General features: G+C 55.7%; 1 protein-coding gene across 15 annotated transcripts in view; it reads right to left on the reverse strand.

Moving 5' to 3' along the window:
• Nucleotides 1-1497: 1497 nt before the first annotated feature.
• The window catches only part of RASGEF1A (RasGEF domain family member 1A), a 216602-nt gene continuing 200313 nt past the window's right edge, over nt 1498-17786 (reverse strand). For 14 of the 15 annotated variants that reach the window (XM_072806212.1, XM_072806213.1, XM_072806210.1 and 11 more), the window contains 12 exons: nt 13162-13362; nt 10632-10757; nt 9103-9240; nt 8083-8304; nt 7449-7523; nt 7020-7112; nt 6427-6529; nt 6260-6339; nt 5161-5352; nt 4157-4280; nt 3603-3675; nt 1498-3302 (listed from right to left, as the gene is read on the reverse strand). In XM_072806212.1, coding sequence (XP_072662313.1) covers nt 3278-3302; nt 3603-3675; nt 4157-4280; nt 5161-5352; nt 6260-6339; nt 6427-6529; nt 7020-7112; nt 7449-7523; nt 8083-8304; nt 9103-9240; nt 10632-10757; nt 13162-13362 — 1452 coding nt within the window. In that variant the 3' untranslated portion in view covers nt 1498-3277. Of the gene's footprint in view, nt 3303-3602; nt 3676-4156; nt 4281-5160; nt 5353-6259; nt 6340-6426; nt 6530-7019; nt 7113-7448; nt 7524-8082; nt 8305-9102; nt 9241-10631; nt 10758-13161; nt 13363-16357; nt 16381-17786 lie in introns of those variants that run through there. The other variant, XM_072806224.1, reaches the window with a different exon arrangement.

The raw sequence follows: 17786 nt of genomic DNA on the forward strand, positions 1-17786 counted from the left end.
TGTGAGAGAACAGGTGGGGCCCAGAGGAGCACAGCGCACTACTCACCAGGGAAGCTGTAAAGAGACTCTGGAAGAATGTGTAAAGACAAGAGCACAGTGTATTACAGGAGGTGCACTCTGGCATGGAGGTTCAGTGTGCCTGTGAAGCAGAGTGCACCTGGGGGAAGTGGGATGGACCTGGCTGTGAGGTCAGCAGGAGAGCTTCCCAAATGTTCTATGTTCCCCACCCTCCTTTAGCAAGCCTGCAGTGGGGCCCTGAGAACAGTCTGAGCAAATTTCCAGCACTGCTGGCACTGCAGCCAAAGAGCCACAACTTGAGAAGCACTGCCCTGGAGGGACTACCCTACCCCGTGGGTGAAGGAGAGCACTATGGCTAGCCAGGTGAGCTCACCACCCACTCCCAGGCCTAAGCCCCGTGGCCAAACACACGCCAAATGATGTGCTGCCCCTTCTTCAGTGGAGATAGGTAGAAACTTTCAAAAATAACTACCAGGAGATTAAGAATTCCATTGGATTATAAAGACCTAAAAAATGTCATTTACCCAAAACTCACTTAGGCATCCTCATAGGTGTCTCATTTGCTAAGCACCTATTGTGTGCCATCCACTCCACAAGCCACTGGAAGGGCATCAGGTGCCAAACTCCACAGGCCTAACCTTCCACCCAATACAGTGGCCACTAGCTATTTAAACCTAAAATTAGAAATTCCATTCCTCAGTTGCATGGGCCACATTTCAGTGCTCAGTACCTATGTGTCACTAGCAGCAGTGCAGATACAGAGCACGCCATCACAGAAAGTTTTCTGCATTGCTGGTCCAAAGGGCATAACAAACACTGAATACATTTGAAAATGCACTTGAGTTAGTTCTAAGGGAGCAGAATAAGGTTCATTGAGCTGGAGAGTAGATCTCATCCAGCCTGGGCGTTAATGAGCGTGGCAATAGGACAGGCTGGAGACGAAAACAGGTAGCAGTTTGGAATGGAAGCCAAGTGTCTCATTTCTTTTCCTTCCAATTTCACAAACTCACATGCCTTTCAACAAATCTTTTTCTTTAGTGCTCTTAAATGTGACTCTTCACAACACAAAGAGCCCCATCTAGAACTGCATTCTGCAGACTTTTGCAGAAAGAGGTCAGGAGGTGTCCCCAACTTGCCCTGCTCCAGGAGAGACCCACAGTGCCCAGGGACACTGATGGTTCTGATTAGTCCTGCAGTAAAGGAGCCTTTACAATCTTATTTAGGGTAGGTTTCCCCAACTGAAAGGGCCAAGTGATACGATCAGCTTCTAATACAGTTTTGGATCTTTGAGGAAAGCAGAGTAGAACGTACCTCTTGTCCGATCTTGCATTATTTATTTGAAAAGCCCTTTGTCTGAATGTGTTGTGTAGATGAGAGTTCCTTGCTCATTCTTTGAAAGGCCATGGAGGACCTAGACATCCCCACACCTCCTGCCAGCAGCCCTCAGGCCTCACCAGCTACACACACACAGCAAGCATGCAAGGGGAGCAATATGTTCTTTTATTGATGCAATAGGTCCAGTCACACCAACAACTGACATCCTGCATTATGGTACAGCTTTGTACTCAGAGTTCATCTCAAAATACCAAAACATCATAGGGTGTGTATCAAAGTGGGAAAATAAAGTAGCAAACATAGACACTGTATCAGGTAGGTACTAGAACTGATGACCCAGTGGAGTGAGTGCACATTGACATGAAAGCTCCTTAAAGCAAGAGGGAAAGTTCTAACATTGTATTCCAAATATATAGTCTCAAGTTTTTAGCCTTCCTTTTTTTCAAATACATAAACAAAGCAATATGTACTATCAAGATACAATATGTACTATCTAGAATGTCTGAAAAGTGCGAAAACACTGTGACAATACAGTGTAAATATTCTGGCTCCACCCAAGGCTGCAGTCAGCAGTGGATCTCAGAGCCACCCCTTCCTGAGGCCTCACCTCCACATCTCCAGGCTCTCCTAGGAGCTTTGGGAATTAGCAACTAACTGCCCCATCCTCACTCAGGCATCTCAACCGCAGTGGCTCCTGCAGAAGGAAGCCAGGCCTAGAGAGAAACAAGGGTGAGTAGTTCCACATCTGCTTGTGCTGAATGAAAGCCCCACTGTGAGGGGAGAGAGAGCAGATGACCCACCGCTGGCTTTTGAGGGATCAGGACTTGCCATCCCACAGCCAGAAAGACAGAAAATGGAGTATACTCCTCAAGTTTGGGTGTGGAAAATACCTCCACATGCTGGGCAGTTTTAGGAGTGGGCTCCAGCAGTCTGGTGTGATGTTGTTAGATTCCGTCCGGGCACCCCCACCTGGAGGGCCGGAGGAGGCGGGCCACTAGAGGGCGCTGCGTGAGTGGCTTCTTTTCACTTTGTACTGGAGTTTCAAGAACTGCTTTAAATCTCCCCATCCTCAAGTCGGCTTCGTACTCTCTTCATTACAGCTCCGTGTACCTGTTACAGCCTAGAAAACGGACAATTGCACCATATCCTCCCCTATGTTATTTTAGATTTTCTCTTTTCCTATAATGTAGTTGAACAATTTGCCAGACATATTCCAACAGAAAATATGCTGCCAGGTATCCCCCTGGCCCTCCCCAAACCCCTAAATCCCTGATAAAGGAAAATGAAAATGTAAACTTTGGAAAGCCCGTACTCAGGTTTGCTTCTAGAAGGATGCAAATGAAGCCCCCCGGCCAGCCAAGCCCTTCCTGCTGGAGCCTCTCTGGCCTAGGCTCTCAGGGCAGGTGCCTCGTGGCCCAGGGCACAGCTTTCCTGGCGATTCCGGAGCACTGGCTGCCTGAGGGCTAAAGGAACAGAGCGGGAGACCGGCCCTCCAGTACTCTCTAAGGCACTAACCCCGACATCAGAGACACTGGCTGGAGGGGCGTCCAAGCAGGCAGGGCTCACATTGGTTTTGGTTGGGTTTTTTTTTTTAATATTTTTTCATAAGATGTTAATAATCAAAAGTAGAAAATAAAAATCTACATTTCATTAGAATAAGATGTTATCATGGATGCCATCTCCCATGATACTCTTTCCCCACCCCTCCCCAAAGCAGGGCCCTGCCCTGTTATTTAAAATAAACAACAACAACAAAAAAACTTTGTAAGTGCCAAAGGTTGATGCATGAAATATTTTTCATAAAAGTTATATACAAAATGGACCCCAACCAGTGAGGCCGCCTCATCTCAACCCTTATCAATCAAGATTAAAACTCAGTGCATGTGTGTGCTTCATCCAGCGTCTGCGGGCTGCATCCGCGCCTTCAGGCTCTGTTAAGGAGAGTGGTCCTAGAGGTAGGCAGGGCACAAGGAAATGGTCAGGTGGTCGGCAGGCCCTTCCCCTAAGCAGGCAGAGGGTGGGCCATGCTATCTGGGGAGGGCCTGGATTCTAGGAACCGGCCAGCAGGGGAAGGGTCAGGGACACGTGGACCCAAGTCCAGCCTCCCACCGACTGGCAGCCTGTGTGGAGGTACCCCCTGGCCGCCTTTCAGAAGAACAGATCATGCTCCCCAGTCCTCTCCCTTCCTGTAGACCCAGGCATGGGACCAGTCTCAGGGGCTCACAGGCCTGTCCCTGGGGTTTTCTTACCTGAGAGTCTTCCAGCTATCTTTTTCCATGTGGTTTTCAGGACCTTCGCTTTCAAAGGAGGCGATGAAGAGAGCTGCGGGATGAGAAGCCCCTCAGAACCCATGTGCACGTGCAGTCAGTCTGCACACCACGCCAGTTAACCCTTTCTAGGGGAGCAGCTGGGCAAGGACAATGACCTCTGGTCTGGACTTTTCCACAAGTCTCTGTTTCATGAGGTGATAGGCCCCATGAGATCTAGAGCTCCCAGCTTCCTTCTTAGGGACTTAGGGACTGAGAAATTTCCGGTTCTGCAGCACTAACCCAACCATGCTCTGGCTCTCTCGGGTGGCTTCCAGAGCCCTCTCTCTCCTTGTCCTCATCCTGTCATCTACCCACTGCCCAACCTCATGTACTCACCCCTTTGGGCTGAGCTGCTCCTGTATAACATGAGGACAATGATCAGGCCCGCCTCCCAGGGCAACCCCATGAGGGCAGAGGCCCTGGATGTGGGGGAGTCAGGGTGACATGTACGGTGTGGGGACATGGGTGTGCTGCCACGGGGAGCTGGGCCTCACCTTCCTCGCTGTAGATGGGTGCCGTGAGCAGATAATTCTGAATCTTCTTGTCCTTCTCGAAGGGACACTCTACCTGAGTCCATGTCATGAACTCATGGATCTGTCTGGAGATCTCCCAAAATTTCTGAAAATACAGAAGACCAACTGGATGTTCATTTGTCATTTTCAGCTTGAAATCCTTGGTTAGGGTTAGGTTCTGGTTTCATTCTGCATCCCAGCAAGATGGGACAGTGACCCTAGTCAGCTGACTTTGTGGCCACAGCAGCACTTGATGCAGCATGAGAGCCAGTAAGTGTCCCCAAGACCACTCTGTCTTGCTCTTTGCCTAGACCATCAGGCTGTGGCAGGGTCTGTGCCCCCCCTGTGTAAGACCCAAGAGGTCCCCATATGAGACTCCAGGCTGAGGCGGGTATGCAGGCCACACCTGGCATAACACCACCAACCAGAACATGCCATGATCTCACTCTTTAGGGCCTGTGTAAGGATCCCTAATTCCTTCATACCCCTTACCTGTGTGAGGTAAACACTGGACAACCTCACTTCCCCTACACCTCCCCGATCACCTTTGTCCTACCTTCCCACCCTTGGCCAGCGACCCTTAGCTTCCATCTGGAATTCTGTTGCTGCTTCCTTCCTGCTCAAGTCCCTTCTTGCCCAAAGCCTTCCTCCCTCCCAACGCCCCCCCCCCCCCCAGAAGGTATAGCCCCCTTCTCTGTCTACCTGTTGGGACCAGGGTCCTGGGTAAATACAAGTTCCCTGTGGCTCCAAGCCCTATAACCAGAGCATCCACCCAGAAGGGTTGGGGTCACCCTGATACTTCATAAACAGCACACATAGCCCCCCCTGGAGCTTTCAGTCCTAAAGGCCTTTCTGTACCAGGGTCACCGCCTTGCAGCCTAATGGCACAGACTGTCTGCCCTAGGATAAGGCTGAGGGGTCTGTCCTGCCTTGTGTTGGGACAGTTTGGCCCCCCTCCCCTTGGACCACAAGGGGGCTGAGCTCACCTTGAAGTTAACATGCCCATTGGGCAGGTGGTTGGTGTGGATTTTGTGCAAGAAGTAAATGTCCTTAACGAAAAGGTTGAACACAGGGATGACAATCTTCTCTCGGCTGCTGTTAGCCATCTGGGACCTTTGCGTGGCCCCCTGCAGGGCGGTGCGATAGTTGCAGAAATTGCTGGATGGGTCCATGTGGTGCTGTGGGCAGATGGGAGGATGTGGTGGGCAGGGCTCTCCCTGCACCTGACTTGTTCAGAGTCCCCCTTGAAGGTCAGGAAACAGTGATGGGGAAGGTACTTCCCCACTGGGCAGCCCGGACCGTCACCAGAGGGGCCTCCTTACCAGGAGTGAGCATCTGGCTCAGCACTGGGTCTGGGCCCAAGCATCATCAGGAAAGTTAGAGAAGTCTCACAGCTCACACACACCTCTTCCCTGCCCTGCTGAGTCTGGGTCTCACTTTCCTTTCAGAACCTTCCACTGCCCCTCTACTTGGGCCAACACCTCCCAAACCTGACAAGCTCTGCAAGATGTTTATAGAAAGTGGATTCTGGGGACGCCTGGGTGGCTTAGTTGTTGAGCGTCTGCCTTTGGCTCAGTGCATGATCCCAGGGTCCTGGGATCGAGTCCCACATCAGGCTCCCTGCGGGGATCTTGCTTCTCCCTCTGCCTGTGTCTCTGCCTTTCTCTGTGTCTTTCACGAATGAATAAATACAATTTAAAAAAGAAAAAGTGGATTCTGTGATCAAATATATTGGGGAAGGCCTGTCCACTCCTGGGCCACCCAGATAATCCAGGACCACAAGAATTCAAGCCAGGAAAAGGCCAGTCTGCTTAGTCAGCATCACCCAGCACAGGGCTCATGGGCCCATGTTTCTCAACCTGATTCCTAACCATGCTCCAGAACTTGCTTTAGGCAATGCCAGTTCTGACTAAAGTCCCAAGGGCTGTGGAGAGCTTCAGCTACCCACTTCCTAGAGCAGCCAGGCCAGCTCAACATGCCCTACACCAGATGGCACTGTGATAGTGGGTTCTCAGCAAGGGGGCAGAGCATGATGGGACGCCCACCCTTCCTCAGGCCAATGCAGGATGAGGCTGAGGTTCCTACCTCCAAGACATCAAATTTGGCCGTCTTGACTTTGGACCACGTTTTCTTCAGCCTCGCCACAGGACTGAGGTTCATGCCAGCTGCAGGGAACAGCGGGTAGGGTCAGGATGGGGGTAGGCAGGCCATGCAAGAGCTGGCTAGGAAGCCCCCGGGGCCTGGACACTCACAGATGATGGCCATCATGGAGTTGAAATTCCCGATGTTGAAGCACTCCCGGGCCACATCAATAAAGAACTCTAGCATGCGGGTCCGGTGCTTCTTCTTCACCACCTTGAGAGCAGCCAGACAGCCTCAGGGTGAGCCCACCGTACGAGCATCCCTCCACCACCAGTCCCTGAAGGGCAGGCTGGACAGGAGCCACCCTGGGCCCTCAGAGCTGTCAGACCCAGGGTTGGGGAGATTCCCATGGGCTGCAGAGGCAGGAAATGCAGTGGTGGCATTTTCGATGCTGGGCAAAGGGGCCGGAGAGCAGTCCGAGATCACTAAGGGAGCCCCAGATAAACTCACAGACTGTGCTGGTACACTCCACGGATGGGTGTGTCTCAATCACTGTGAGACTGGCCAGGGCACCGGGGGGGGGTGGGGGGGTGGATAGTGGTGGTAGGGGTAGCAGGGATGTTGGTGGCCCTGGAATGGAGGCTTCTGTCTCCACTTTCAGAGTTTTATCATCTGAGGGGTACAGAAGTCAGAGCCCCAGGCAGCCTCGTGGGTTTGAGAAGGGACAGTGCCACCCTACACACATGGGCCGTGCAGTGCTTACCCGGCACACCTCGGTGGCCACTAGCATGCTAAGGCAGTTGAACCAGTTGTCATAGGCCTCCAGGCTATAGGTCTTGGTCAGGTCCCCTCGGCACTGGTAGAGCACAGCAGATCACGGGGAGCATGAGGACCCTGCCAGCAGGTGCCGCCCCAGTCCTACCCCCGGAAATGAGCTGGCACCATGGCCAAAAGAGACTGAAAAGGACAGTGGGCTCTGGGCAGCTGGACAGGCCCAGGGCTCCCAGGACGCCCCTCCCCAAGCTCCTGGGAACACAGACCCTTCCAGTCTGTATCACCCTGCATTGCTGTCTGCAGACCCCCTGGAACAGGCACTAGGCCAGACCCATTTAGTTGTGAGGCCCCCACCCTGCATGGGGTATAGACAGGGACCCCCCTTAAGGCCACCCCCGAGCACACAGCAGCCCCTCACCCTGTGCTTGTCCCGGGAGTCCATGTGGCTGACGATCTGCATCAGGTCCTCAGGGTGAATGCTGCTGACCCTCTCCTAGGATGGGCAAGGACGGGAAGGTGACAAGCCTGCCATTCTTGGGCCCCATACCCAAGGTGTGGGCCACGTTCAGAGTGGCAGTCAAGACCTTCCTGCACGTGTGTGCCACAGCCTCTCCTTGATCAGAGCAACCAGCCAGTGGGCAGGTTCTGCCCACCCTCACCCCCAAATGTACCCTTGGGGTCTGGAAGACCTTCCCCTGGGAGGGGAGGAAACAGGGCTTCATGGGAGTGAGGCCTTGGGGCAGTGGCAGCTAGCTACAGGGTACCTTCCAGCCCACGGCATAGGCAAGACGAGGTGACGGGGTGGGGGGAACTGGCTCTCCCCCTCCAAGCCCTTCACCTCCTGGGCCAGTCCTCTATCCTGGGGCCACTGCAGTCCCATCACCCCAGCCCCTCCCATGCACAAAGGGCTGCTGTGATCCTGGGGACCCAGAAGCAGAGGTTTGAGCTGGCAAGTGAGCTTCACCTGACTCCCCAGTCTGACCAGCGAGGAGGCACCGATGAGAGCATCGGTGATACATCCTACCCCAAGCAGTGCATGCTGTGGCACTGACCAGCTCTATATGAGTCAGCTGCTGGGCCAGCACCAGGGGGTCGCAGCACACGCCCAGGATGTCCTTCTGAGTGGCTGGGGGCTTAGCCTTGAGGACAGACCCTTTGTCCATGGCTGGTGAGCGGAGCTTCTCCCGAAGCTCCTGTAGCTGGCTTCGGGCAGCCAGAGACAGCAGCAGGCTCTGTGTCATTTGGGCAATGGCCTTCTTCACTGTGCCATTCTCCTGTGAAGGTAGGGGACAGTGAAGGTGCTGGTGTGGGCTGGCAAGACCATCACCTCTCCAGAGGAGCCCATCTCCTCCCTAAGGATATGCCTAACTTTGAGCCCACATCCCTACTCAAATCTGCCATGAATATTTGGGCCTTTGAGGACAGAATGGAACACAGTGGGAGCTCCTCTAAGTCCTGCTGAGGGTGGCGCAGCTGCCTATGCTGTGGGGATGGGAGCTGAGGGCCAGGCCAAAGCCAGGGGTAGAAAACCATGGCTTTCCCAGGAGCACGCAGCTGAACCACTTTTGGCCTTCCCACAGTAAGGCAGCCTACAGTAGGGAAGAGAGCATCCTCTAGGACCGGGAACCTTCACTCCCTGCAGGGTGGGAACAGCCCTGGCCCTGCCCAGAGCTCTCCCTGGGCTTTGTGAGCCCTCAAACCAGACAAGATGCGGAGCACACAGAGTACTCCCCAGGTTTCCGGTCTCCGCAAAAGGCCGGGAGTGAGCTGGGAGGCCAGAAATGCAAACAGGCTTTTACTAGGCTCCCACTCCACTCACCCCAAACCCAGGAAAGGGTAGGGCCTGGGCTCATTCCAGGGTCTCCCACATGCCAAGTGTGCCAAGGCCCATTGCTGGACAGCTGAGCAGTTTGGGGATGGGTACAAATGGAGCCACCCAGTCATCTTAAAAGGTGACAGCATAGAAGACTGCATAGAGAGCTGTCCCTGAAGACCCGCCCTCCTGTGAGTGTAGACCCTCTCCCCCAGACATACACCCACGGAGCTCTGCAGGGCTCCAGGGAAGACCTCACCTCATCACACAGTGTGACCCGGTGAGTGATGGCCTTCAGTTCGGCCATCGCCTTCTCATCCTGGAAGTCATAGGGGAAGGCCTCCGTCCACTCCTTCAATAGCTGTACGATCTTGGCTGAGAAAGACTTGAGCTTGGCCTGAGGTGGCAGGGCGTAGAGCAAAGTCACCCTCCACAGTGGGCAATGAGATGACAAGTGGTACGAGCCTCCCCCTCTCCTCCGGGTCTGGGGTGAGGGTGCTTGGGAGGACCATCCCCTCCTTGTCCCCTGTGGATTTTGTTGTACCTGCTTTGTTTCATATTCCGCTTAGTACAGCAATTTCACTTAAATTCATTTTCAAAAAAATTTATCCTCTACCATGACATAGAAAACTAATTTCCTTTGTTGTTATTAGAAGTCACCCATTTAAAATAACTGAAAACCAAGCAAAATTATTGAATGAGAGACTCTCGCCTGCCCCCTCTCAGTTAAAAGCAGATTGGCAAGTGCTGGGAAGGGGTGCAGATGCTCAGAGGCATCCTCTCTCCCAGCTTCATGTCACTAAAGGTGGGCGGGCACCCCTGCCGTTGCCAGGGCCACACACAGAAGGCCCGAGGAGGGTGTGCCCAATGCTGGTCCTCAGTGCCCAGCCCCACACTGTCCCACTAAAATGACCACATGTGCCGGCACCCCTTCTGTGCCCACCACGGCTCCTCCTCAGCACTGACCAGCTCCTGCCTGCCTGGGCCTGCCCTCCGGGCTGTTCTTGCTGCCCTGTGGGCCTCTAGCCACTCCTCATCCCCACATTTTTTTGGCCCACATCTGCCCCACCCCTGCTGAGCTGCCTCCAGCCTGCCTGATCCTGGCCACAGGCCCAGCTGGTTCTCCCCCCGGGCTGGCCTGCATCCTGAGCATGTGCAGGTGCACGGTGAGGCCTGGTCTGGTGGAGGGAACATAGAGGACAAAGTCATTAGCAAATGGGGGGCAGGACATGCTCTGCCGCAGCCCAGACTAAGCCCTGCCAGTTCTCGGATGGCATACCTACCACCCCGTCTTCTGCACCAGACCAGACTTCTGGAAGCCGCTTCTTCCAAAGCACATGCCCACAGCCATCCTGGCCACCAAAGCCTGGCTCAATCAGAAGAGACAACAGGGAAAAGAGCCCTCCTGAAAACCACTCCAGGCAGGAGAGTCAGCCTGGGAGTGCTGCCACCTGACCTCTACCCAGAGTGGTTTTCCTACCAGCTGGGGTCCCGGCACTGACCAGGATTGCTGGCAGGGCTGTCTTTCCTGGAAAGAGGTGTGAGTACCCACCAAGAACAGTTATTTGCAGCATCCCATGAAGAGTGCTGAGCTGTGTGTGCACCCCATGCCCCACAGGGAGCCATGCCCCAGGGGTGCCCAGGGGGCCAGAGACAAGCCAACCTTGCCCAATCAGGGAGGGCCCTGGGCTGGGCTCAGCCAGACCTGTCCTGCCAGCTTCTCTCCCAGCTGTGAGCAAGCCAGGAGCTGGGGGCACAGAGACAGGGAGCACCCATCAGCACCTTTACCTTCTCAGACCCAGGAGTCTCCAGCTGCTGCCTCTGCTCCAGGCAGATCTGCCCCACACGGGCCAGCAGGTCATGAGGGGGGATGAAGACCCGGGAGCTCAAGAGGAAGGTAAAGATGTATGTCCTCTGAAGAAAAGAGACAAGGAGAGAGGATGAGGAGCAGGTCAGGCCTGGTGCGGCCCCAACCGGTGAGGGCAGGGCCAGCGAGCCCCATGGCGGCCCGACAGCACCACCCAGCGGCCGTGCCTTCTCCCGCAGGCTTTGCTGCGCCTTGACTGCCCTTCTCTTTCTCTGTTACCCAAATCCTGCCCCCACCCCCGCCCCGCCCCCTTGCAAAGCACAAAGTAAATCCCCCTTCCGAGCAGCCCCTGGAGGCTTCCCCCAACAAGCTCAGCTTCCAGCAGCTCGCTCTGCTGGGATTCTCCTCCACCCGGTCTTACCCCGCGATGGGAGAGAACACCCAACCTTGAATGTTGGTGGGACTCTCCCAACCTCACACAGTGCTCCTGGGGCCAGGCTCCAAGCGTGCTGCTTCTCCAGATATTTACTGGCCTTGCCAGGGGAAGCAACTTGAGGGCAGGGTGGGGCAGTCTCAGGCCCTGCACTCAGCACCCAGCACCCAGCACCAGCGGATGGCTGCAAGCCCCAGTGCAGTCACTAACCAACTGTGGGCCTTATCTCTACCTGGCACACCAAGGCCCCTCTGTCCCACAGCCATGTGCTCTTGTCACTGGGCTGTGTGGTACAGGTTCTGATAGGTCCTCGTGACCTGGACTAAAAGGGAACAGGCCCCAGGGCCCAGGGTTCTCGGAAGCATTTCGTGTGACCTGGGTCAGCACCTGTGAGATCTCCACATTGGCCCCTGCCTACAGACAGGGTGGACTTGGGAGTGGGGGAAGCTGCTTGGGGCTTTCCTGGGGAGTCTACCCCTGCATGACTGCTGCAGGCTAGAGGGCCTGGGACCCTTTGCCCGCACTCTGGGCCCACAAGGCCTTGTGGAACAGGACTCGGGATTCAGAGCCTCAGGCCCTCACTGCCCCCATGCAGCCTCCAGAGGCCATTAGAGGAGACTCTCCTGGGAACCGCAGGGGTTCCTCCAACCACATCCCCTAATACTCACACTTCCCATGACCTGTCCCCAAGCTGTGCAACATGGGTGCTCAGAGATCCCTGCTGGTCGGTGGCCCCTTTCTAAGCAGATGGCTCAAACGTGTGATGAAAGTCACCCGGGCATCACACCTTGGAGTTCTTAGCCAAAGTGAGAAAAGCTCGCAGGGCAGAGCCATGCATTTCCAAGGAGCACAGAGATTTACTGGTGTGCATGCATCCCCAGTTGCCAGCATACATGGGGCAGGGGCAGCAGGGGGAGGCTGGGGGAACCCAGGAAGCTGGCAGAGGAGCTGATGCCTAGCTGGACTCTGGCAGCCCTAGCTTTCTGCTCTACCGCCCCCTTACTCGCTCCGGGAACACAGGCATAGCATTTGGGGGATAATCCTGAGTAGCAGCCAAGAAGGCCCTTCTGGGACAGACCTAAATGAGGAGTAGCCCCCGCCACGAGGCCACAGAGCAGAGCTGGAGTTGGAGGTGCCAGCCCCTGGAAGGCTGATACCCTGCCTTAGGCTGTTTCAGGGCCTCAAGGCCCCTCTTCCCAGCTGCACCACCAATCCCAGCCCCAGCCCAGGTCTGGAAGGGTTTTCAAGAGGGATGGAGCCCTATGGCGGGGGTAGGTGGGAGGCGTGCCATGTTGGGCCGGAGGGCACAGGCACACCGAGAAGCTGAGTAGGCTCCAGCAGCATTAGGTACAAGCCGGAGAGTGGGGAGGGGCAGCCCCTGCCGACGGGGAGCACAGCTCTGCCCTCAGGACGGAGGGGGGTCGTGGCTGGGATGCGCTGCTGCAGCCTGACCCTCCTGGGCAGCAGCAGGCCTAACACCACTGTACCTACGAGATGGCCCCTAGCAGAGGCAGAAGGGAAGCCACACGACAAGGGACTCCTTCTAAGAATGTACCAATGGGATCTTGAAATGAAGAGGGAGGATTTGAACGCAGGCACACGCCTGGGGGTCTGTATGCTGGCCAAGCGTGGCGGGCCTGTCTCCTCTTTTTCTGGACGATGGCAGTTCACGCACAAAACAACCTTCCCAGCTCAGGGACAGGACACACATGCAGGGTGGGTGGACCCTCACCAGGACTCCAAGGCACCAGCCTTACCCCTTAGACTGCTCTTCCTCCCTGACATCCCTGCCAGAGCTCAGGTCCCTATTTCACCCTCTTGTGTATCCTTCCTTATGCCATCAAGGCCATCTCCCAGCTGCCTGGGGTAAGCAGGGAAGTCACTGAAGGTGCCTCTCCCCTAGGCTGGGGGCAGGGGGCAGAGCAGGAAGCAGGGCTGAGGCTCCCTGATGACCTTCCCCTACCACACTGCTCTCTTCAGTTCTCGGTCCGGGCCTCCTTCCCCATCCCAGAAGCAACCTCCCCTGAAACCCAGGTGGCCCCCACTCATCCCACCCATCTCCAGGTCGTGGCACTCACATCCGGGTAATAGTCCACTGTGGGGACCAGGTGCTCCATCAAGGCCTCCAGGGACCCAGAGATGAGGCGACCCTCTTGGAAGACAAGCTCCCCAGAGCTACTGGCCCCGCTTCCTCGCTCCCCCATGCCGGGCTGCACTTGTCCACTATGGCTGGGCCCGAGTATGCTGGAGAAGACGACGGACGTCTGGGGCATAGTTTCCTGGGAAGAAGAAAAAGGCATCACAGGCCCAATCGCCAGGCCCTCCTCCTCCTAGGCTGGCCTGCATCCTGAGTGTGTGCAGGTGCACGGTGAGAGCCCCACCAGGAGGCTCTCACCAGGGCCAGGAGGGGCACCCCCCCCATGGGTGGGCATCAGAGGTGGGCAGGCAGGCCACCTGGCAGCCCTGCAGCTACTGGATATCTGATAAATGTTTCTTCAGCACCTGCTCTGTGCATAGCAGGCCCCATTCCCACAGCCCGGACACAGAACTCTGCCTCCTGGGGTTACATCCCAGTGAAGAAGAGAAAACTATGGAGGAGAAGACCAAGCATGTAGGGGTGGTCAAAGCAGCCTCAGGTGGTACCACTGGGATAGACTGATGCTGTTAGTCATGCAGCATCCTGGGATAAGAAAGGAACATTCTAGGCATAAGGGACAGCAGGTGCCAAGGTCTTGAGACCAGTGTGTGTAGAGGGAAGAAGCAGGGAGAATGGTCTGAGGAGTAACAAGCCAGACTATGCACACCTAGGCTGGGGGCAGGGGGCCATGTGCACCTCCTCTGAGTGAGACAGCAGGCACAGGGACTCCGAGTGACTCAGGGTGAAGGTCACTATTTCTGCTGTGTGGAGACCCAGCAAGGGAGGGATCTGAAAACCAACTGGCGGGTTTTGCTATAACCCAGGAAGAGATGGCTCAGATCAGGTGGTAGAGGAGGGAAGTAGGGTCAACTCCGGATGCTGTGAAGGATGGTCTTGGGCCTGAGGATTAACCAGCATGGGGAAGAACATGAGGGTGGGGTTTGAGGAAAGATGTGGAACTTGCTTTTGGAGCTGAATTTGAACTGCCTATTAGACATATACATCAGACAGCAGTCTGGGGTGCTCAGGGCTCCCACAGCTGGGGCTGCCCACAGTGTCCTGGCAGGACCAGGAGGAGGGTGCCCACCTCACCCTGCAGCAGGGCCTCTACTGGAAGTCTTCATGAGGTCTAGGAGACTCTGCAGCCCTCCTGGGCCTCCGCTTCCCAGTGCCCGGGGCAGCTGTCAGTGCCTGGGAGGTGCTGCGTGGGGCTCAGAGGGAGGCACATTTGCCAGCCCAAGGCCTCTAAAGTTAGGGCCCGTGTGTGTGCTCCCCCTCCTGCCAGCCAGAGTGGCCTGTGCTACTGGCTGGACTAGTCTCACCCTCTCCCCACTTAGAGGGCAGGCAGGTCTAGGTTGGAGCAGAGGAACGGGGCGCCTTCTTGAGCTCTCTCCGTATCTGGTGAGCACTGAGTACTGGTGAGCAGGCCCCAGTGCCCCAGCCCCGGCTTCCCCAGTCAGCCATGCTGCTCCGCTTCCCTAGGGGTGGAGGCCACTTCCTCCTGTTTAGGGGAGTGGAAACTGCATACACCCTCCTTGGGCTCCCATAGCGCTCACCTCTGCTGCTGCTGCTCCTCCCAGCCCTCGCCTGCTTTCTGATCCAAACTGGGGCAGGCTTCTGAGCCAGTGTGGCCTCAGTTTACCCAATGAGCAAACAGTAGTCATGATTATTTTATTGCTATGAGAGGGCCCTGGCTCTCCAAGGTCTACACGAGCAGATCCGACTTCCACCCCACAGCACGTCAGCTGAGCCTCACATGAGGGAAAAAGGACACTCAGCCTAAATAACACAGGCTTACCTGCAAACACCTGAAGACTGCCTTAAAATTCCCAAAAACTTCATTGTAAGGAGAGTGAAAACTCAAGAAAAGCCCCAGAGATTGAAAGGTCCTTGATCCCCAGGCTCAGCTGCCTCACTTGGGGATGGGGTTTCAGACTCACAGAACACACCCCTCAACACGTGCTGGCATGCACATTCTCAGGCCCTGGCCCAGACCTGCCAGGTCAGAAACTCAGGCACCGTCTTCCATCTGTGTGTTACCAAGCTGTATGGGGGGCTTCCTAGAGGGCTCAAGTCCACATGCCTCTGGCAGCCACCTGACCACACCTCGCACCTGCCCATGGCCGGCCCCGCAGTCGACACCCCGCTCCTCCCCACCTGGGGGTCTGGTCCTCCAGTGCACCCCACCACACCCTGTTCATCACAGCCCAGAAGACCACAGGATGGAGCTGCCAGGAGGGGCCCACCCCTTCGGCTTGGGGCAGCAGCCCCTCCTGCAGCATCTGGGCTGAGGACCCCATGACTATCCCCCCAACTGTACAAGATCCCATAGTGCCCATTTTTCAATGACATCAATATAGGCTTACATAAATGCACAGAAATGCGTGGCCGTCACCACCACACTAATCACAGACTTCACTGCAACGGAACTGGGGAAGGATGAGACTTTCACTTTCCATTCTACACATTTGCAAGCTATTTGGTAGCTTTTCTAAATGGTACGTCCGTTTGTCATTTTTAAAATAACTTTGAAAAAATGAAATAAAATAACTTTGTTTTTTAGTGCAAAGAAGCTGACTTTTGAAATCAGTACTTTTTACAAAAGCACATTAAAGAGGCTGATGCCCAGGGCTGGGCCTGTGGATAGAAGCACAGGCACCACCTCAGGTCCCCGGAGAAGGCAGGCTTCAAGGCGGGGGCCTGGAACCCACACAGAGAACAGGGAGGGCCCACAGGGGCTGTATGGGCACCCCAGCATCCATCCTGCCCGGGGACCCACCCAGGGATGCTGCCCACATGTCCTCCTCTCTCCCCTCCTCTGTGTACTGAGTTCATGGGGCCTGGGAACCTGTCAGAGCCCCTTCTTTGCTCCCTTCTCTGTCCCTAACAGAGCCCCCCACCCAGCCATAAGCGTTGAGGGGTCTCCAGGCTCAATGCCAAGTGGGCAAAGATTTAGAGCACCCTCCGTTTTGAATCCCACTACACAACAGCCAGCTCCTTGCCCCTGGACAAATCTAATCTGCCTCAATTTCTGTAGCCATTAAGTGGAGATGAGGACAACCCTTGCTGAGCCCTCTGCCTGCCTGGCATTTCTGCTGGCCACCCCCCTGGCCTTGTGGTCCCTTCTGTTCTTGCACCTGGGGTCATCCTCTCCCATCCCAGCAAGAGCAGAACTGCGTCACTGGCCACACTCCTTCGTGTCTATTATCCCGACTGGCCCACTTCTCAAGGAAGGGCCACTCAGATGGAACGCCCAGGATATCTGGGCTCCTGTCCTGATGAGTATCACACAGCAAGCGCAATCATAATAAGAAACAAAGCTCAGATTGAGGACATCACACAAGCCATCAGTGACACCAATGCTAGCACTGAGTCCTCTCGTTAATCCTCATAATAGGGCGCTTGGATGGCTCAGTTGGTTAAGCGTCTGCCCTCAGCTCAGGTCAGGGTCCCAGTGTCCTGGGATCAAGTCCCACTTCGGCTCCCTGCTCAGTGGGGGGGGGGGGGGGGCTGCTTCTCCCTCTGCCCCCCCCCACTTGTGCTCATGCTCTCTCAAATAAAATCCTTTTTAAAAAATCCTCACAAGAACCCCACAAGAACTCTCATAAAACCCGTTATTCTCCCTATGCTGCAGATGAGGACAAGGCACAGAGAGACTAAGTAACTGGCCCAGGTCACACAGCTAGATTCCAGCAGCACCCGGATGGCAGCGAAGGCCATCAGGGAGACCTGAATCTGAAATTGGCTTGGCCACCTGTCACTTTGTCAGGATCCTCATCCTTAATTTCTTCACCTGTGGGATGGGCACAGGGTGTGTGCTACTTCCGAGATTTGCGGGGAGGATGAAATGTGCACAGTGTTGCACACGAGACACGCTATCACCTCCCCGTCCCGGAGGAGCCAACTCCCAGGACGTGCCTGCTCAGCACCCCGCACAGGCCATGTGGGTTCCCAGGACACAGAGGTGCAAGATTATTCTAGACACAGGCCCCCAGAGGCCTCAGAGGGCCCGGCCCTACACAGACGCCCTAAAACCAGTGTGGTGCTGGAGCTGCAGCAGCAGTAGCACCAGGAAACTTGTAGGTGGTTCACCTCGGCCTGAGTCAGAACTCACCCACTCCCAGGAGTTTTAGACCCTCTCCTAAAGCTTCGCGGCTCCCAGCATGGCCCACCCAGCAGCACCTTCACCTGGAGACTTGCTAAAATGCAGGACCTCGAGTTCCAGCCCAGGCCTACCTCGGCGACACGGAGTTTTCGTGGGACATACTTGTGCCCTTGAGAGCGTCAGCCTGCAAGCGAAGCGAGCCAGCTTCACCTCGGCCAGCGCTGTGGCTGCCCCGAAATCACCGGGTGTTTAAAAAAACGTTCTGCCCGCCCTGGCCCCCCACAATCCTGATTTAACTGGCCCAGGGTCCCGTCCAGGCCGTGGCAGTTTTCAGGGTCTTCCAGGTGAAAATGGGAACAAGGGGTACAGGGAGCCTCTCTTTCACCTCCTCTGCCTTTGGCTAAACCCAGACACGACTGGAGGCTATGGACACTCGGAAGAGAGCTCTGGAAGCCTCCTGA

Source organism: Canis lupus, chromosome 29 (assembly GCF_048164855.1).
Source record: "Canis lupus baileyi chromosome 29, mCanLup2.hap1, whole genome shotgun sequence".
NCBI lineage: Eukaryota > Metazoa > Chordata > Mammalia > Carnivora > Canidae > Canis > Canis lupus.